Here is a 22,473-nt window from a genome sequence, read left to right on the forward strand (position 1 = left end):
ATCTGGAGGAAAAGAATTTAAATGAAGATAAAAAACGTTGTCAAGCAATTCTAAAATGTCACATTTTAATGTATGTTAAACTAAATGTGTGCATATTCCCACCCCACAAAAAGATTAATAAATAATTATTAATATTTATGGAATCATTTATTGCAACAAAAACAGCAATGAAAATAAAAGGGGGAAAAACAGTGGAGTCTTGGTCTTCCTGTATTGCTATTTAATACAAATAAATTCTACAATGACAGAGCACCTCTAAACACCAATTATAGTGGAGAGCATCAGAAAACAGGCAACATAAAGATAATTGTAACCATCTGTTATTGATACACAGACACTATATAATAGACAGTCGTAAACTAAAACAGAATATACAATATATTTGCATTCAAGTACCAAATCACATTTGCATTTTGGGGTCATTTGTACACAGCAATGACAGCTGGTCACAAATAACTTTTAAGATTACGCCTGACATGCAGCACATCTCCATTCTAAATTACAACACGAAAGCATGGAAAAGTAAAATGATTATAAAAACGCAACCAATACATTTAGCACATTAACGCAACAAAATGGTCAAAAGGAAAAGAAAATTTGGCTGAAGTGGAAGACCACAGAAAACAGACTACCAGATCCGTTCCGAATGGCTTGAGTGGGGAGCACTGCTGGGTGGCAGCTGAACACCATTCCATGCCTTTAGAAGGTCCAAAGATCTACCACTAAAAGCTTGAATGTTCCGTTTTTGTTTGAATGACTTCATGTGTATCTCGCATTCTTCGGGTGGCAGAAATGGAAAGTTATTATCATACTATTCCTGACAATTAATAAACTGAGGTTGCAAGTTCCCTTTATAAAGAAACACTAAGGAAAGAAAAGCAAAACAAAAGATCCATATGTATTACATCATTCCATCAGCGCATAGCAGAGGTGTGGTATTTAGGAAAACAACTGAACAAAGAATCCTACTGAGTACATATCATTGGCATGGTCCCGTAAATATACAGAATTTAAAAACTAACTCATAAGTCTGAAGGCTGTCAGTCATGCAAGATCGTCCATACTTGAAACCTATAAATAAATAAATAAAACCCATTTGCGTAGCCTTTCAGTCCTACTGCATCTCCACACGTTACGAAACATATCAGTGTTCTTCAGACCCCCTCCCTCATTAGGCATTCGACACAAATACAAAATACCCTGAATTTCTCTACACTTCATGGGGCTGGTTTTGGAACAGTGCATCAAGACTTTCACTTGCACAGTATACCGCCATGCTGTTTGAGTGCATCTGTACACACATTTTTTAATGTACAATGACACTACAACCACTCCGCAAACATACAGTAATACCAGGAAGTACACATTCCATTTCATTCAGTACTCATTCAATACTATATACAGGGGAATCTTGTAGTATTTGTTTAGAGAGTCAGCTTGCAATTCACAAACAGTTCAACTACTGAAATTAATAACTAAATAGGGGGCCTTGACATTAACACCTATTATAAAAACCACTCTCTCTGTGTCCTGTAGATGGCAGTATCCGGTCACAATTTCAGGTTATGGCAAGAGGCATTACAAGAATGCAACTACAGATGGCAATCCGATTTTAATGTTGTTCAACGCATAAGTTATCGGCTATATTCTATAAATCCCACAATGCTTCAAACATTAAGTTTAAGACAATACTATAAACCAGTGGTTCTCAAACTCGGTCCTCGGGCCCCACTGCCCTGCTTGTTTTCCAGCTATCCCTGCCCTACACACTGCTGATTGACTGAACACACCTGATCCAGGTAATCAGCAGTGTGTAAGGCAGGAATAGCTGGAAAACAAGCTGGGCAGTGGGTCCCGAGGACCGAGTTTGAGAACTACTGCTATAAAACAGAGGGAGACAGAAGTAGTGGAGCAAGCAACCAGCTCTATGGAGGTAAAGTTAACGGCTTCTCGCATTGCACTGCGTTCGTGGGCACAGTTCACAAATACTCACTGGTACACTGGTGAATGCAATGCGCAAACTGGGACAGACTAACACACGCACATACTTTTTTAAGGCATAGGTGATAGTCAAGGCAACCTTCCCAACAGCAGATTTGCATAGCTAAGGCAGACAAAACACATTTTTAAAGTAACTATGTACACATACTATATACAAACTAAGCATGCCATTTACTATCAGATCCACAGTTGAAGTTAACCAATAGCAGATAAACTGAAGTAATATGCGTGGTAAACTGGTGCAAATCAAAGGTGACTGGACCCAATAACCTCAGCGTCTGGAGCTACAGTCACTTTCAGCACTCAAAAAATTTACATCTCACCTCCGGTTTAACAGAGATATATTTAAAATAAAACAGCGTGTAAAACTTAAAAAAAATCTAAAAGTGTACATATTTACAAAAATATTTACTAAAATATCTGTGTAGCTACAATACAACAGCCAAAACTAAAGATGGACGACGACAGGGGCCAGCAGCAACGTACGAGGCGCATGTAACACATTCTCAATGGTTAGACGAGAGAGAACAAGGCGTCGCTTGGCTGATGACATGACCCAAGCAGCACTGTATATATAACATGTAGTGTTAAATACACTCAAAGTAAAACCTAGTGTCTGTGACTAAGATACAGTAAATACAGATGGAGAAACCTCACACCATCATAGGATGCACCATAGGATGTTCACATTGAAACTGCTGGGTCACAGGGAATTAGAGAATTGGTTTGATTATCGTTTACATGTTAGACACCCACTAAGTGTGTATGGCTGCAAGGGAACAGACTGATTTGCTATTAAGTCATGCAGGTCATACTTGTCTTTGAAGACCATTACGCAATTTTGGGGTTAACTGCCTGTGCAGAGCAGTCTCTTCCACGGCCGGTCACCCATCAATAATTAAGCCTGGATACTTAACCTGCAAATCACCAACCAGCTGATGAGAGCTGATAAAGGCGCTCCTTTGTTTCAGTGGTTCTTTGGGAAATAAATAAATTACATTTGAAGTGCAAAAAGGAAGTTGGAAGCATTTAATTGATGACTGGAAGGTCGCATGAGGTGGGGAGGGGGGTAGGAGGCCTGAAGACTGCCTGCACATCACTCAAACAAGGCTCAGAAAGAGCTCTTTAAGCACTCGCTCTGAATCATCCAGACACCTCGTCCCTAGTTTGTTTTCCCTGACAAGGTAGCTGCTGATGGCAGAGGTCCGTTTTGTGGCCCTAATCTTAACCCTCTCCTAAGTGCCTTGATCTGTTTCCAGTCCCATGTGTCCTCTGTCCCAGCTGCCCCTTCATTCACGAGGAAAGGAAGCAAGCAAGCATCAGAAAGCCAGCCGCAAAACACTTGGGGGCAGCTTATTCTGCTCGGAGATGCATCCTGGGTGCAGATTCCAGCTACATCCAACAATCATCATCTAAGCTCCCAGACTCCACGGAGGAGGCATAGTCCCACTGGCCTAAGCTGGGGGAGCGGGTGCGGGGGTTGATGAAATCCACCAAGGCCTTGTGGATGGGCTTCTGGGAGCTGGGGTAGCCATTGCTGCGGGCGATGCGCGGAGAGGCAGGCAGGGACAGGCAGGCGCGCGGCTGTTCCCTGTAGCTGACTGGGGTGGGGATCCGCGAGGGCTGGTTCTCGGGCCGGTTGTCGGTCCGTGGGCGGATACGTGGTCGCAGCTTGAGCTTGTAGATAGAGGGTACACGATCCGGCTTCCTCATGCCCCGCTTGGGTCGTAGTACCACCCCCCCATCCCCATCAGCGAGTGGCGGGGGGGACGAGGAGCCCTCGGAGCGGGCCTCGCTCAGGCTGGCGCATGCTGAAGAACTCTCGCTGGAGTCGTCCCGTAGGGAGCAGTCCTCCGGGGGAAGCAGGCCTTCATCTTGGTTCTTATGCTCCTCCAGATTGTAGGGAACGTCCATGCATTGGTCTGGGTACCCCTGCGGCTGCACTGTGCTCCTCTGCCCTGCATCCCTGGGTATCCCCATAGCCTGCTGGAGGCCCTTGTCACCATCCTCACAGCAGAAGCCTGGTCGCTTCTCAGAGTTATAAGATGGGTACATCTCGACATCTTCGTTGCAGCTGGAAGCAGGCGGCAGATCCCTTTGGCAAGAGGAGGTGGAGGAGTTGGAGGAGGAGTAGGCAGAGTCTGTGACATTGGGGTCACCTGGGGGCAGGGGAAGGATGGCCCTGAACCCTCGTTCCTGTCCCTGGATCCCTGCGTCCGCCACTTCCTCTGGGTCCTCGCTGGGTATGGCCGCAGCCAGCTGAGTGTTGGCTAGAAACTCAGCCTCGAAGCTGCGGATCAGGTCTTGCTCTTTCTGCGGGTCCAGGCTGGGCAGAACCTGGAACCCGAAGCCCAAGCTTTGTCGGCTGTCTTCAGGCCCCGCCCACTGGGGGACGCTGCGGCCGGGCCGGTGGGGGGCGTGCGACGCCCGAGTTGGGCGCTGTGCGTGAGGATGGGTGGGCCGGGCTGAGGAGTAGGAGTAGCGATGCACTGGGGAGGCTGATGGCTGGGAGTGGGAAGCAGGAGGCTTATGGGTAGCTGGGGCCTTTTTACTGGGGCTTCCCAGCGTTCCTTTAACTGGGGAATGAGAGTGACTGGGCAGTTGCCTCCGCAAGAAGCCCCCACTCTGCTTGGGGGAGGCGGGGGCTGCTAGTTTTCCTCGACTATCCTCTCGTTTGTCAGTGTGGGGGGTCCGTGGGCCTGGACTGGGCTCACTAGCCCGGACCCGGGCAGGCATCTTGCCCTGGCTTAGTGAGCGTGGGACCTGAAGTTTGCGAGCCCCCTCTGGCCCCAATGAGCGCCCCCTCTCTGGTCGGGCTGCCCGTGACTCCTCGAGGACACCCCGGGGCGAGCTGGGCTTCAGCGAGGTCTCGGCGGGCCGCTCCCGGGACTGGCTGCGTGCACGGGCCAGGTGGGGCTGCAGGGATGGGGTCTGGCCTCCTCCTGCAGGCCTCTCAATGACGTGCTTGCCCTCGGTGCGGCTCACCAGCAGGATCACCTCCTCCCCTGGGCGGCGGGAGCCCCCAAGCGAGACCCGGGCCGCCCCACTTCTAGGGGACATTATCAACGAGTCACTGTCTCCGGACATCCTGCGCGTTGCCGGGATAAACATGTCCTTGTTCCTGTGGGTGGGGGGAAATAAAACAAAACAAAAACAAAAAAAGTGTCAACAAAAATCTCAACACAACAAAAATATAAAGGGTGCTTGATTTGGGAAGGATCGTACTTAAGGTTTGATAGAAAATTAAAAGAAAACCAAAACAAAACAAAAACACTGAAAAATCAGTTGCATACCGCTGAACCAAACCATCAGTTCCATCTGTAACCTCGTTATATTTATGTATTAAAAGCCAAACCCTGCCAAACATAACGTGTCACAAACAGCCCCAACCCCAGGCTGACACTGTACCCTGAGACACAGTGCTGGGCAGCGACTAAGGATTACTGTATATAACGATCAGCCACATTACAGTTTATCGAGATTTTCAGGCTCTGTTCGCCCACTGCAGCCGCACACTGTTTATCTTCCAATCAAATTCGGTTTCAAAGCCAGCTGATATCCAGCAATATCAGTTATCAGGAATTTCAAAGCCAGAAGCAAAAGAAACAAGGTGACCTCTAAAGGGAGAAAATGGCAGAGAGAGCTGGCTGGAATGGCCTAGATTAGTCGATTATATTTGACTCCTACCGCATCAACAGGCTTCAGATTAGCCTTTGATCCCCAGTTGGGACACCAAAGCAAAGGAGTTTGAGGTCAAGCATGCTATCCCACCCACAGCCTGTGCCTGTCCGCTCCTCAGGGAACACGCACACACTTTCTGGCCTGGAGTCAAGATGAGCAGACTACTTTTAATCTGCTCAGTGGGGTTGCTAAGTCTCGGCAGATCGGGTGGTACTTTCCACGCCATGCACAACATCAAAGAAATAATTATGATTTTTTTTTGACCGGGTAACCAATAACTGCATACCAAAGAGTCTTGCCAATACTGTAATGACACGGAAATGAATAAGCAAAAGAAAAGTCAGTAGTTAATTAGTATAAACAACCAAACATATCTGAAGACAACTCATTACGATCCAGGTGCAGTTAGACACCCAAGGCACAAGGGGGTGGCGGACCTGCCAGGTAATAAAAGCACCAAGTGTCTGGAAGACAAATTTTTGTCACGTCAGTATCAGTCAGGATTAGTGAAAGCAGCTTGCTCTAACCTGCCTTCATGTTCTACACTATGTGATTGTCTGCGGGCGTGTGTGTGTGTGTGTGTGTGTGTGTGTATGCGAGTCAGCTGGTTTTGGTCCCGGAGAGCAGCAGTGGTCACTGCAGTGCTGATGCATGCGTCACGTGATCTTTCAGGCAAGAGCAGTTGATGTCTCATGGTGTCAGTAAGGACCCTACTGTAAAGACGACTCCCTACATCCCCCCCAAGTCACACACACTCACAGACAGACACACGTTTGTCATTGTGGGAACATCATAGACTCAACTGTAGTGTCTATTTAGAAGAATGCCTTTATTGTCATTGTACGGGAAGCAAGTACAACGATATTTCAGTCTTTGCATGTCATCTCGCCCTCCTTTGGACACACTTCACCTCGTTTTTGGGGGAGGGCCAATGTGCCTACACACAAACAGACACACACAGAGAAACAGCCACCTGAGCGAGGAGGGGTGCCGAGGTTCGGAGCGGTCCCGGGCAGGACGGGGCATCAGGGTGCTGGGCCGGCTGGCGCTGGCGTCCAGATCTGTGGGGAGGGAGGGCCGGTGGGCGCGGGCGGTCCTGCATGGGGGGGAGGCAGCCGGAGGGGGGGGCTCCACCAACCGCCTGTCGGGCGTCTTGAAGGCAGCAGCACACTCGTTGCGCCACTGCGGCCCAGGACTGGTGGAACGTGAGGAGTGTGCACTGGAGGACTTGCTTTGTGAGCCCCCTGCTTTGGACTGGTGGTACCGGTGAGCTGGGGGGGGGCAGAGATCAGAAGTCAGTCTCAAATCATTGGGGGCAATCCTACTGCTAGCACAACTAGTTTTACACACACACACACACACACACACACACACACACACACCAGGTTTACCTACTGCCTGTGCAACAGAAGTTACAGATTTCTTCATTGTGGGACTGACATTGTGGGGTCATTTGGAGGACAACAGTATCTACCAACAGACATAGACAATATGGCCAAAAGTATGTGGACAACCCTATTAGAGGAATTGCCTAATTCAGCCGCACCCATTGCTGGCACAGGTATATAATTAACATTGCATGACTGTGCTTAAATATGTTCAAGAGCTGATCCAGGTCAGCTGCAAGTGAAGCAACTGAAGGTGAAGAATTCTGGGGGAAAAAAAATTTGCTGCAAAGTGGTAGCAAGACAACCTGATGACCCAGCATCAAATCTCACTAGTAATGTTCCAGCATCTAATGGAAAGCCCTCCCAGAAGAGCAGAGGCTGTTATAGCAGCAATGGGACCACTGGCTTCATATTAATACCCATGATTTCAGAATGCTGGATAAGCTGGTGTCCACATACTTTTGGCCAGACAATGTATATCATTAATCCTGGGTTATAAAACTTCAAAGCCAAGTATAAATCAAAGTGATTTTTTTGTTAAAAATACACCTGCAGGCTTTCTGCCTTCTAGTCATTTTCAGTTACAAAATGAATTCCTCTGACAGGAAAATGAGCCAAAAAAATGGTGGTAGGCTAGCATGGGATGTTTAGCATGGGAAGGTTAGCACATGAAGAGTGGGATGCTGAGGCCAGTGTGTGGAACCTACCAAAAGCGTGGCAGCGGCAGGGGTCGTGCTTGTCCAGGTAGTGCTCCAGCGTGTCCCAGCCGCCGCCCACTCGCACCATCACGTGCGTGCGCAGCACCTGTGGGAGCGGCAACAAGTGTGATGCCGTTAGCGTGCCGAATCCTTATGACGTGTCCGGTCTGAGAAGTAACTGAATTAATGGAAGTGAGGAGATGGGAAGAGGGACAAGCGTACGTTTCTGTACGAGATAACAGAAGACAAACAGAGAGAGAACAAATAACTGGCCAAATTGGGAACCACTGATGCATTCGGCAAAAAAAACAGAAGCCTTTTAGACAGAGAATGTCACAAACCCTTTCTGTTCATGCCCTCCCCTTCCATTGCCATGCCAATGCGCCAACAATGCAACACGGGGCGCTGTAACAGTCACTAATACAGCAGGTGGGGGCCTGTGTAGTAATTAGCGTGCTAACATTAGTACGCTAATTACCACGCTAACAACACTGCCCCTCCGTGCCCCCCACCCACCCAGGGAAACGACGTAATCACTTGCGGGGGTGGCCTGAGGTGGTCGGAAACATATGACAGCTCCCCCAATCGCAGGCATTTTTCACGCTGCCATGAGAAGCAGCTCACTGTGGATTTGTCTTGCCGCAGAATATAGAGCTCAGCAGTTTAGGGATCTAACCCCAACTGCTTCTGGGTACTCTGCTCTCTGAGACTTAAACTAGCTCCCATTTGTATATAGGTGTGTTAAAAAAAAAAAAGAAAATTCATACATGTATTGAAACAGTCTGTTCCTCAGACTGGTTATGGTACTGCATGGTACTGCTTGAACACAGGATGCATGACTGCACAGGAAAATGAAATTACGACTGAGGCCTCCGATTTGGCAAAAGTGCCCTAATGACAAGCTGGGTTATGCAGCTGGGTTCCTGCGACCCAGACGAATGACTGTCCTGTGAGCGCCTCCCACTGGTGACAGCTGAGCAACAGCAGCCTGAAACCCAAACCAAAACCACAATAGAGCCTATCCAGTTCGGGTATATGGATATAGCATCACAGCACAAGGCTAGATTCTACCCCCTCCCTGCCCCCACCAAAGCAAACAGCAAAGACAGCAATGCATCACTACGCAGCCTGCTTTCATGGGCGATGTGGCAATTTCTGCAGCTTCTGTGAGGCCTGAAAGGCTCCCCATTCTCCCTAACTCAGATAACAGCCCTAAATGGGCAGCCGGGAAGCGGGCTGCCCTGGGTCAAGACAGGGTCTGGCCAGGCCTGAGGACGTGTTTAACCGCAGTGTGTCGTTCATTCATTACGTGACTATGCTGTATTTTCATTTGGCCTGGAAACCTGTCTGTCTCACACACCCAATATATTAGGTTTGTACCAGACTCTGATACGAATAAGTACAGCACCAAGTCTTTATATTATGGCAACAAAAAAACCACCCCCCCCCCCAAACCAGCGTGCCTCCCCCCAAATAAACAGTTCTCTAGGATAAGATCGCAGAAGTGAGCATTATTGCCAAGGCGTAAGTACAGAAATTGCCGGGACACGAGGTCAGAGGTCATACCCGAATGAAGATCAGGGAGCTGGAGTCGCCGATCTTGTACTTTCCCTCAGAGACCTTTGTCATGGGAAACTGGGCCGGGCAGGAACACTTCCCAAGTATCTCCCGCACCTAGAGGGGAGGGCAAGGGGAAGAACCATTAACACACAGACAGACACAGACACACAGGAGAGCCAATGGACACTACCGACGAGAAAGCAAAGCCCAAATGAGAGGCAGTAACATTAACTCGAGCTTGACCACGTCACCCTGTGTGTGTGGCGGTAGCCATGGTAACGGTTTCACTGATCGCGCTGAGTTTTAACGACCTGCCCTGATCTCAGCCCGGCAATGCAGACCTAGCAAAGCATCACCTCATCACAGCACACTGCCAAGGCCTCCATGCCAAAAAATAGTCCTGGAACTAATTTAAACTCACTGCTTTGAGGCCCGGCCCACCCATTATGAAATGGGCAGCTGACCCCCCCCCCCCCCGCCCCGCCCTTCACTGATGTAGTGGCACTGCTGTCCGCATCCATGACAGCATTTGATGACCCTCGAAACGCGCGTCCCACAGACAGGAAGTGACAGGGGGGTGTCAGAGAGCGTTCAAGCCCAGGCTCGGCGTGCTTGTCCCGGCCTCGTCTCTCATGCAGTCTGGAAGCCCTCTTAGACAAAGCATGCAAGCACTTGTCCACCAATGAGGCATGAAAAGACGAAGGAATGAAAGAAAGGAAAGAATGATAAATGACAGACACATAGAAACTCAAACAGCAGAGAGATTTATGATGTCAGAAACAAATAAAAGTGAACTTTAGGGATCAGTGTGTTCATTAAATATTGTGTGTGTGCATGCACACAAAGGGGGCTGTTTCTGTTAACACAAACACTGGGCTAAAATCCACATGCAAACACACTAGAAGCCTCAACTTTCTCTGCCAAATTACCTTTCAGAAATAAAATAGTGAACAATAACCCCTCCATTCTAAAAAAAGCATGTGGTATAATACAAATTCAGATAAAAGGAATCAGGGAGAGGTCATTATACATCAGGCTCAGAGAACTTTAAAATAGCTAACTGCTGTATAATGGACTCTTTGTCTCTCTCACTCAGACACACACACACACACACACATTTATATTTATATCTTTGTGGGGACCGTCCAGTCATTTTTATAAGACAAAACCCTAATCCCAACAATGATAACCTAAAAAAATCAAACAAAACACATGACTTTCGACATTTTTAGTGTTTTTATTGTAGTCACAGATTTTTATGAAATTGAGTTTCCCCTTATGGGGACTGAGAAGGTGGTTCTCATAAAATCAAAAAGCAGGTTTTTAATCACATTGTAGGGACATTTGGCCCCCACAAATGTTACACACACACACACACACACACACACTTTACCAAAACTATATTAAGGACTAGTTTATAGAATGACCCCAGTTATTTCTATTTTCTGCACCAAGTTTATAAAAGGCTGAGAAAACACACACGCATTGCATCAGCGGAAACATCTCCCTGGTTACAGACAGACCTTTGCTTTGTGTTCTTTCCCTTTCTCTACGAATGATTATTTTTTTCTTTCCTTAATAAAAAGTAGAGAACTTCAAACGCTCCGATTCAGCCGCAGCCAGTCGCCTGTTCCGAAGCAGGACAGACACCACAAAGAGTTTGTTCGGTACAATAGCTTTTCTCCTGAATACGCAAGACAGATTTGGCAAAGCAGGGCTGGTCTGTGGCCAGATCTGTAACTTCTGTCAGCATGCAGAGGCTGACAGACCCGCAAAGTCCTCAGCATACATTGTGGAAATCGGGTTAAAAAAAAAAAACTTCCATTAAAACAAAAGCCTTCACTGGCGGGCAAACATGACTGCTGTTCTCCCATCTAGTGGACACACACAAAGATGGTACAGGTAACCTGAGCACTGATTAGCTTCATGATGAAGGCAATACCAAGCGGATCAATTACTTAGTGGCAACCTATCAAGGTTTGGGTGGTATTATGGATATAAACGCTGCACTTTTAAATTTCGGTGACCGAATTAGCTGTGGTGTTAGGGGCACTCCACCATGACAAAATTAGAATCCAGAATTTTATTACCAAGATTTCAAAACACCAGAATAGCGTTGCTTTGGAAAATTTCGTCAAAACACCCCATATATTGTTGCATAATGTTTTGTAGGTATAAAAAAAAATTAGACACTGTCCAAGCCTAGAGTAGCATTACCATGTGGTACTGTGGGCAGTATGTGTTTGTACAGCCACACAGGAGACTCACGAGGTGCTTGATCGAAGTGCAAGTTTATACTTCAGTCTAGCATTCAGACGCAAACAGGGTTTAGCACCAGGCTGGCATCATCCTGCTGGGGGAAAGCTTGGTAACTACACACGTAGCAGATGCTCTGGAATGTCAGTGATAGAGAAACAGAGCGATAAGGCATCACCGGTTGACTGAAGCACATATCGTGGCAACGGCAGGATTTCCTCTGACATGTACATGTCAGCAGCAGAGAACGACAGGCTGAGAAAAGCTGAGAATGGCATGACTGCTCCCCCCCCCTCCCCAATAGGTTTATTTGCTTCGACATTATTCCCAAAAGACGTCCCAGGATACATTTATATTTATCTGTTTCTGCTCGATCTCGCAGCGACCGTGTTCGTAGGGTCTCTTCCTGCGAGGCCCACGGATGTTGGGCTGCCAGGGCTGATAGGGAGACAGCAGGGTGGGTCGCAAAGAGAGGAAACTGCAGTTTACCCAAACAACCAAGTTAGAAGGTCACCCATCTGATATAGACGATAAGTGCAGGGGAGAAAAGGTCTCAACGGAATGGGAATTTTTATGCCATTTAAAAGGCCTTGGTGGGGGCGTTTGAAAAAAACAAAAGCTAATTCTTAAGATCCCTCCCATCCATATATTGAGCTTCCAAGCACTTACACAAGGTCGGAGACACTGTGAATGAGTTGGCAGTCCGTCACAACACAGACTCTCACGCTACAAGCAATTCCCAGATGGCGTTTCACCTGAACGCTTGTGTTTGGGGGCTATGGGAGGAGGCCCCTCCCACACATATGGGGAGACCAATCCAAACTACACACACGGAACCAGGACTCAAAACTTCAACCCTAGATGGGTCAGAATTACCTATTTAATATCCCAATAAAATATACAAGTAAACCATTGATTTCTGCAGCAGCTGTTTATGGGGCTTTAACATTTACCTTTAGCCAAAACCACTGTAACCAGGAGATGGAAAGAGTGCCTTGACAACACAGAATAAATAAGGCCTTTAAACTGATGTAAGGTTGGCTCCCCAAAGACCCAGTTCATGTGAACTTGGTTCACCTTCTCTAAGTCAAAAACCCCACTGTGATGTTTTAATGAAGCGCGATGCTCATTAGCACTGGCGGAAAGGGGGCAGGAGGCTCGACCCTGTGGATTCGGTATCGGAGGGATCCAAAGGAAGGAGACTGTCAGAGGGAAGCTTCTCCTGAAGGTAGGACACAGTCTGACACATCAGCCTGAAATGTGAAGGTGTGTGTGTTAGTCATCCTCATGCTTCTGCAGATCACCATGCCGTATAGCTGAGAGGAACCTGGCGATTATTCCGGTTGTCGCGCGGGGGGAGGAGGAGTAGCACTCAGAGAGCAGCGAGAGAAGGGTACAGACAGGTGGGAACATGCTGAGGCCTCTACAGGAACCTGCATGGAGTGGCCAGACAGATCGGCTCCTGCGGCAAGGGAGGCGCCTGTACAGCAAGCGCAGAAGCAGCCTGCGTGTGCTACCGTCCTGAATCGGAAAGTTCCAGAAGCTTCCGTTAGGGTTTGTCGGGCTGAAGTCCAGCAAGAGAACAAACTATCGGCATGTTGGTACCAGAAGTCCAGCGCTGGTGGACCTGAGCAGAAAATAACGACTCACTCACACGAACGAAATGTCCCAATATCCCAATGCGTGGCAGGCGTCCAAGAAGGAGAGAATGGACGACCAGCTGCCCTTGCCGATGCTACGGAGCATAAAAAGTGGCATCGGTGCCACAGGACCGTCACGGTGTGATAATGAGGGTCAGTCGCTACTCCCCAGATGCTGTAAATCGCAAGCATACAACAGCCGGTTCTCTAGCAATAGACAAACTCCCACTCCACACACAAAGAGTCCATTTTGAAAAATCAATAATAATTATGCTATAAGATGGTAATACATAATGTTTGTATAGCATAATAACTTTAGGAAGACGAAAAATAAGCATGAGGCTGCAGGATGGATGCAGAGTCCCTGGTGAAGGTGGTGTACTGTGCTCAGCTATGCACTGATGTCATGGTATAAACACTGCCTGGGAGTGAGAGGCTGCAGACACACTCCCCAGCTGGGCCTTGGAGCCCGACCCACTACAAAACTGGTGACCTACTTTTCCCCTCCCCCCCCTGCTCCCCATGTGTTTCTGCGTGTGTGTGTGTGTGTGTGAAATCCATTACAGCACCGCTAAACAGACTGAAGTGTCTTTACAGTACAGTCACAGTACTCACATGTCTTTCGTGTCATTAAATGTGGCGTGACTGAGACTTAGTGGCGGCAGGGGTGGGGGGTTCCTTTCTCCTGATCTACAGTTAGCAGCCCCCCCCCACACCCACACACACACACACACACACACACACACACACACACACACACACACACATATACACCTTCCTCATTTTCAGATGAGTTCTATTGCTTCCTGCCCTGGTGTGGCAACAAACAAAATCCACGGACTACAATCATGTTTTCCGTTTCCAAAGAAATAAGTTGAGAGAAGGGGGGGGGGGGGGGAGGGGGCTGATTCTGACCAAAGAGACTGGGTGTGTTTGTCACTCTTTCAGGCACAAATATAGCCCTGCTCCCCAAAGGGTTTCAGCATGGCTGCTGAAGCCATACATTACACAGTCAGCTGCCCCCTTACATTATGGCTGCAAACCGCACCACGGGGCCAGGAGGGCAGACCGGCAAAGGACAAAACCAGCATCTGTCATATACTCATTTTACTGGTTCTATACCCATGTCTGAGCATGTGGAACAACCTGGGACAGCCATAACCTGTATGGTATCTTTAGGAGAAGCGCAGTATAAAAATGCAAAACAGCCTAGCTGACAGTGAACAGACATATGCACGTCCAAATCAGAGGATTATCACCTGCAGTAAAATCACCCCCCCCAGCTAGAATGGAATATTCCAAGCAGTGAGATAAACCTATCTCAGCAGGGTTTGCTGGGAACGGGAATGTCGAAGTGATGCAGCCTTCCTGGAGCGGGGTGGGGTTGGGTCAACGGCTCTGGCACGGGCTGAGACATGGAAAAATAAGGCATCATTGTGTTGGAAGTGAGTAAGAGCCGTTAGATGTTGGGGATGGGGGTGGGGGGGGAGTTGTTTATGCGGAAGGAGCGGTAACCAGGAAACCGGGAGGAAGAGCCGCTCGGTGAGGAACTGAGGACTGATAATTTCACTGTTAATCCCACACCCTGCAAGACCGATAGCTCAGGTAGTCAAGCGCTGAGTACATGTGGCACTTTAACATGATATTACAAAATCAGCAGCCCGTAGGTCACCTAGGGAGGGCGGGTCTGTACCCTAGGCTCTAATTTCCAAAGGGAGTGTAGGTTAATTATCAGCAAAAACAAGCCACACAATTGAAAATGAAACTGCCTGAAGCTACACAACTTGTCGATATAAATAAAGCTAAATTGCAAAGTAAACTTCTCAGATTTATAAAAGCACATCTTTAACTAGGGTGGTATGAGGGCTCAGGGTGCAGCACTGTTCCATGACAGTTGCAGGGTTGTGGGGTTTGAATCTCTGTTCTGCCATCCGGTGCACCCACGGTGCATGATGGTGTGTGTGTGCCCTGTATGTGTACAGGCCCTCCTTAAACTCTAACCAGGATAGGCGATTAGAAAATGCATGGATATATTTAATTATGCAAACCTGACCTTAAATTTCAGAAAGTCTAAAATTCCCATCACTGTAAATGATCAGGACCAAGACTATCACATGAAGACCTAGGCTGATTTCTGAAGCTGCCTCTTCCTGTCCCTGCATGGGGCCTGGCTGGATTACACTTTAATATTTAATGTCCGAGATGGTATGGCTGTCTTCATAAAGGATGATCTGATTCCCATTAAATCGTCTCATCGCTGTCGGAGGAGACGAGTCCAGCAGGAAGCATAGGGAAAAAAATCAATTTAAGATCATTTTCCAGTTGTGCTTTAATTTCAGGATTTTAGACAGTCTTTGAACAGATGAAGTCGGCACGTGATGCAGTGAGCATTACACACACCTCCAGTGAACATTCAAGTCAAAGCGAAACACATCTGGGGGAGCGTAGCTCGTCACGATCAAGCGAAATGGAGCTCCTGTCAGCTTGGGGAAGCAGTGGCAGAGAAAGGACATCTCTGTTCTAAAAACCCCCACTTTTGTGGGCAAAAATTCCCCTTATTCCAAGAAGAGAAGGCTTTACACAGCCTTACTGGAGAGGAAAGAAAAATCATAATAAATGGACCTCATTGCCGTACAACCCGGCCGATCGCTCTTATTGGCTTGGTGCTGGGTGGGGGGGGGGGGGGGGGGGGGGAGTACACACATAATAGCCACATTTCACTGGGTTGCATGATGGTGCCGCATGGGTAGCGATGCCAGGGGCAAAGACATCAGGGTCGAGACTAAATTGACGGGGTGGGACCCAAGGTATGCTTAGTAAAACTTAAAAAAGAACTTGTTTAAAAAACAAAAACACACACACACACAAATATCATGCACAGAACAGTCTTTTAGCCTTACAGACTACTGTGCATGATATTTGTGTGTGTGTTTTATTTCTTTAACAAATTCTTTTTTATGTTTTACAAGCTAAATAGCCGGTTACTAATGTAGATGTTTTTGACCTGTATTGCATTTAATTTTAAACATCAATAAAGGCACCTTAGCGACTCTCTGGGGAGGAGGACGCTCACCTCTCCTTACAGGATTCAGACCTTGATCACGTCCCTGCCCCCCCCCCCCCCCCCATTAAACACCACCCAGGTCACCCAGCCCCCCACAGCAGCATTCACGTGACACATGACGGACTCATTCGCCATCCAGTCAGACCACACTGCCTCAGTCACTCTACCAGGAAGCTGACAAGGCTTCCCAAGGGCAAACAGAAGAAGCACAGGGCAAAACAGACAGGAGTCATTGTGTCAGGATGGGGGTGCGTGTGTGTGTGTGTGTGTGTGTACACACATAAAAAAGCCCTACAGTGAACTCATCCCAACAGCTCTGATCTGATATAACACACTCTCTCTCACCACTTTTATGAAGGACCATCTACAGCTGGGACGAGTGTGCGGGTATGAGGGTCAGAGTGGTTTAACTTGCTGTTGGTCCCACTCCTAACTGGGTAATCATGTGCACACTCCCACAGCACCTTTACGGCGTTGACTGAAAGTGGCTGTGAAGCAGGACGGTTATAAACAGCAATGAGCCAATCATTCTGGGAGATGGTCTCCAATGTCAGAGAAGCAAACAAAGGGAGCTCAGGGCTCAAGACTGAACTTTTAGTCGCGTTTTGTGACTTGACATTCGTTTAAAAAATAATAATAAAAACCATCATCATGTATCAAGTGTAACTGCAGGAGGGACAGAGGATTGGTGAATAGGGTTGGGTATTAAAAAGAAATGGTTTTAAGTTTAAGAACCAGGATATCTATAACATTTAAAAACCCCACTTATTTACCATTTACAGATTATTTAAACTGGAACTGCGTACCATCCAGTGTTGGCAGGATAAACAGAACTGTACAGTATTACTGACATTAATGGCAAACTGACCTCCAAGACTGAGCATAGCTGTTAACCATATTTATTTTCTCTTGAAACACCCTGTTTTAGTTTTAACAAAATATAGAACTAACTACTTCAAGTAACATTGGTTGTACAAGTTGAATTCTTTAAAGAGAAGATGGGCAGCATTTCATTACTGAAATGTTTTGAATTTTTTCTACTGTATCATGATCAAAACCACAACAGATGAGAAGCAGATTCAATTACTGAAATCGAAATCAGATTTGGAATTGAAAAAAATCTAAAAGATACCAAACCCTACTGGTGTGTGTGCGTGTGTGTGACGCATGGCTGTTGCCAGTATAATGCGAGTCAGGCACAGTGTGCAGGAAGCCATCTACCTCTGTCCAGTCCCTAAATACTCTCGCTTGGCCCTTTGGTGACAATGAAACAAACTTTGATTTAACATATGAGCAAAATTATTTTGTTTTTCCCTCTTAAAGCATTAGACCTACTTCACTATGCAACTTTTTCCTTTATTTAGAACCACAGGATCCAGATAAGGAATAAAGAGAAACGGCACCAGGAGAACTTGGGGTGTTCTCCTGCCTTGGGGTGTCAGTAACGCCCCACCGGGGCACTTCCTGGTGTGACACCTGGCTGAAACCTTCCTTGATTGCTTCAAACTGGTATGGTTTGGCAGCAAGAATCCTGAACACTCATCCTTAATAATCTGGAAACAGGGCACTGAAATTGATATTTAAAATCTACCACTAGTTCAGTCCTCTAGTCCCCCCAAAGTCAGCTTAACAGAAAGATATCATGTCCCAGTGATCAATTGATCTCCAATGAACAAAAAGGAAAAACCATCTTCTAAGCCAAAAAAAGCTAACTTTTATTATTATTATTATTATTATTATTAAACACTACTGCGTCATTTTGAGGAAATAAAAATGCTGAGAAAGATTGTTCAGGCACTTTACCAGAAAGGTCAAAGACCTCTGCAGGGTACCTGACCAGAAACCCTGCTGACACAAGGTGACACCGCGGTGTAAAGTCCGTACCATAATACGCAGATGGAACGTCTCCCGTTCACCAGGAAGACCAAAACTTCCTCCCAGGAGAACGATTTATTATCCATACTCTGAATCTTCGTTTGAATTAATTATGAAACTATGCACATTCAGGCAATCGATGCATTCATGTCAATATTAAAAGGCCGAGCCTTTCACTTTAAGCCGAAACAATACGGATCGCCACAGGCGCTGCTCTGTAAGAACAAAATCTGATCCTGAGCATTTGTGCAGTACGCGTGTGTTACCGATACGACAATCGTAATCGTTTAAATGTCTAAAATGCCACTTCTATGACAGACGCGTACTGTAAAAATACATTCGTTTTGTTTTGACACCATACGACTCGCCATGTATAAGAATGAACATGCCCACCCCCAAATTTCCAGGTAACTTACCAGTTCGTCCAGGTTGCGCATGTCGCAAAGGACTCGCTTCTGCTGCCAGTTAGGGTACAGATCAGAGTCAGAGTCCTCCACACTCTCCATTCGACTAAACGACCTGCTTGGCGGACTCTGCTCTCCCAGGTTCTCCTGGTCCCGGATCTCCTCTTCGATCTCCTCCTCCAGTTGGATCAGCATCGGGGCGAGCATCCCGAACTTGGAGCCCCGGCGGGCCACCTCCAGCAGGCAAAGAACGAAGTTCTTCTCATTGCGCCGCTGGACCAGGTCGTTGGTCTCGAACATCAACACGTCCTTGATCCACAGCTCCTGCCGGCACCAGGCGATGAAATTGGACACGTTGTCACGGGCTAGAAAGGAGCCCGGTACCACGTTGCGTGACTGGAAGACCACGTCCTTGCTCGGCAAACGCATGGAACTGGCAGCCTCCGGATAACCCGTCTGGAAGTCCAGCGCCGCTCGGTTCACGTTGTTGGCATGCTGACAGAGGACGCAGCCTGTCTCCAGCGCCTCCATGAAATTATCTGGCGAGATATCCAGGTTATACAGCGTGTTGAGCCACTCGGCCAGGTCCTCCTTCATGGCATAGAGGTATTCCTCGCTGGATTTGAATGGTCGAATGCTTTTGGAAGCAGCGGACTGGATATTACTTTGATCGGCCATGTTATTTAAAAAATGTACCCAACCAGCCTTCTGGATATCGCCGAACGTCCCCTTACGTTAGAGATCGATAGAATCCATGCTCGATGAGAAATCAAAAAGGTGAGGTCTAGGCCGTCGGACACACTGCGTGTCTTAGTGCTTCGGATTGTCCATTTCCCCCTTGTTTTTAACGAAGCACGCCGACGGCCGGGTATTCCCCATGTCAGCGCTGCGCTTGTCTACATCGCCTTTCCCCCTGGAGCGCCAGCTGCGGAACGAGAGAGAATATACCAGCATAGCGGCGTTTACCGACCATCAGGCTGATGTGAACCCAGCCCCTTATGTCGTACAGCATGCTGACAGGAGGGGGAGGTGGAGTTATGTATATAAAAAACACCCCCGAAACAAACAAACAAGGTATAACCCCCCATAAAAATTAAAAAAGGGAAAGCGCTGACACCAACACCGTCACTGTCGCGTCAGTCACATCGTGCCGTTGCGATCCTCCGTTAACACCGCCCTCCGGCTTTGGAGACCGGGCAGTTTCTCTCGTTAAAAGTGAATAGTGAGGAGAAGGAGGAGGATGCGACTTAACCATGCCAGGGCACCAGGGTTCGTTTGTGGACATGTGCAAGTGGATTTATGATTGAGGTAAAGTCAGAAAGCTGTATTTCATTGCCTAATTATGTGGGGGTCAAAGTATAGGACTATGGGTGAAATGTGTATGGATGCACTAAATTATAGTGATAGGCCTCCTTGACAAACACGAATACGTGCGGCAAAGCACCATCCAGTCTATCATTTACACTAACTGACCTATTTATAGGCCTTATCGATGTACTACTTAATGGATGCATGTACCAAATGACATGAAGCATTTGAAACATTTTTCGGCGAAGTGAAATATAAATTCAAGCCAGATAACCAACGTAAATGTAATGTAAATGTAAAATGTAATTTACAATAATAAATATGACAAGTGAATCATGTCTACCGGCCTGCATCCCATGTCACAATGGACACAGCACAAAACCGAAAGCGTTCGGATATGGAAACGTGAGGTCAGCGATCATATCTCAAATATGCACTGAACGCTGTTCCTGAAAGCGAAAATGATCCGTTTTATATGTGCTTATAGGTACTCTCCATACAAACATAAACGGAAAAGTCCCTGAAATTATTTCACTTACTAAAATCACTATACCCAATCGGTTACTTTAAGTATAACCTTGTCCAGATCCGATAAGATGAATGCCGATGATCACATGTAACCAGAAATAAAAAAAAACCTTAAGATCCTATTTGTTTTACTTGGCGTGATCCGGATGAAAACACGGAGACCCCTTACCGGAGCATGAGAGGAAATGATCCAGCGTTAAAATTTATCCAGCCGTCACTTGTCGCTGATTCATCCCCGACCTCGCGTTATTTAATCCGTCACTCGCATTCCTCCACGAGGAGTCCGGAGTCAGCCGCTGCAATCCCTTCCATGCATTATACTTTTTTTCCCATAAATCAACTATGCGTTTATAATTTTCTATGTGCTTCATTAAGGATATATTTTAAAAGGCGGCAGATACTGTTTCTTGCTTATCCCCATTGTCCTAGTAAAGCGGTGTCTCGGCGACATCGCTGCACTGGATGAGTCCCCTCCCGTCCGTCCGGTACCGCTTCAAGTCCCTTTTTGCTATTGAGACTCAAACTTCACCCCGGCTGAAATCGAGCGTCCCTGGGGGATGACCAGCCACTTTCCGTTGGATGCATGTTTGAAGGCGGACCCTCCACAGCCCGCTTAGCTACATCTACGACCGCAGTGTGATCCGGCGTTTAACGGGGAGGCGGAGGCTGTAATTTTGAATAACGAATTGGAGCCCCGTAAGCATTTAAAAAGAGGCTCTAATGATTCAACTGATATATTTTTATAGACAAAACGTTCAGCGTCATAACCATGGGGAAAAACAGAACACCCACGACACCAAAGGGGAAATCACTGGATTTTTTATATATCTCGTGGGAAATCGGGTTCCCTTTTTTCGGAGCGTCATAATAAAATGCCGTTTAATGACTAGGCTATTTGGAAACGGATTGTCATGTATGCTAATTAAGCATATGGAAGTAGCGGAGAACGGAAATAAGATTATTCAGGTGGGAATTGATGTCAATTTACCTCTTTAGCTAATGACACGACGTATTACTCGCCGGTTGTAACACTTAAAACCAGATTACTCACACTAGGAATAGTATTCCTATTTATTTCGCTTGTTAAGAAATAGTGAGGGGTAAGACTTAAGTTTTCTCCCCTCTGGACCACATGAAAAAAAATCACCGTGCGTTAAACACTGATATCGGATACACGACCATATATTCAAATGAGAATAACGTCCCTCTAGTTTAATAACTTGCATTTTTCCGACTGGAATAGATGGCTTGTACCGCGTATTCTTTATCTGGTGCTTCATATTTTCTCTTTTTTGTCATTTTTTCTATTCTAAAATTCATATTGGAGCGCAAGCAATGAGTTTCAGCTGTGATAAATGATTTTATGGATAGACCAAGAGTCCTGTTTTGGTTTGAAAAGCGCCAGTTGTTCCTTTAAGGGTGAGGGAAAGAGGCGGGGGTTGGGATGAGGTCATTTAGTTTTGTGAAGCCGGATGAATCAGCTTTTCTGTGCAAAAAAATCAGCTCTTCCGTGGGATACACTTGTATGGCTCAGCCTCACCTCCCAGTTTGAACAACTGGCTTCATTAGGTTTTTTAAAAAGTATCTGTTAAGTCCGGGATCGGTTCAGGAATTCGTGCCCTGGAATGGTTGCCAACTTTTATCAGCTGACTGGAGTAAGATTTTCGAGATGCCCCTGTTTTCTGAGATGTAGAGATGTTAAAAGTAGGCTTAGAAGTCTGCACACATATGCACAGGCATTTACAAGAATGTAAGTTGTACTACCTTGTAAATGGTCTCTAGGGTTTGCGAACTTCCCCAGCTCTTTTGATTTAGGTAATTTTAGGTTTATAATGGAATAATGTATATTTGCCATAAGACCGTGTCACGACAGATGCGTGAGCGCTGGCAACCATGTAAATGTATATATCACTTCGTTTTCTAACTATCAAGTATGAACTCATCACGCCAGATACTGACAGCGTAGTCGAGAAGGCGACAGGACAGGACAATTCAAACGGTATTTATATACAGGGTTATATAACCCAACAGTTCCCCTTCCACCATGAATACATTCCGATTAAAAGCTTG

General features: G+C 46.7%; 1 protein-coding gene across 2 annotated transcripts; it reads right to left on the reverse strand.

The window, feature by feature from the left end:
• Positions 1-125: 125 nt before the first annotated feature.
• Positions 126-21,870, reverse strand: gas2l1 (growth arrest-specific 2 like 1). Of its 2 annotated transcripts, none has more exons than XM_048983411.1 (6): positions 21,392-21,870; positions 18,580-19,492; positions 9,335-9,442; positions 7,778-7,874; positions 6,656-6,953; positions 126-5,122 (listed from the first exon to the last, which is right to left on the reverse strand). In XM_048983411.1, exons 2-6 carry the CDS (start codon positions 19,243-19,245, stop codon positions 3,394-3,396), a joined length of 2,898 nt encoding a protein of 965 aa, XP_048839368.1. In that variant the 5' UTR covers positions 19,246-19,492; positions 21,392-21,870; the 3' UTR covers positions 126-3,393. The 2 variants fall into 2 exon arrangements, with proteins under 2 accessions (XP_048839368.1, XP_048839360.1); XM_048983403.1 differs by lacking the exon at positions 21,392-21,870 and adding an exon at positions 20,573-21,381.
• Positions 21,871-22,473: the final 603 nt, after the last annotated feature.

This window comes from Brienomyrus brachyistius, chromosome 2 (assembly GCF_023856365.1).
Source record: "Brienomyrus brachyistius isolate T26 chromosome 2, BBRACH_0.4, whole genome shotgun sequence".
Classification (NCBI taxonomy): Eukaryota; Metazoa; Chordata; class Actinopteri; order Osteoglossiformes; family Mormyridae; genus Brienomyrus; species Brienomyrus brachyistius.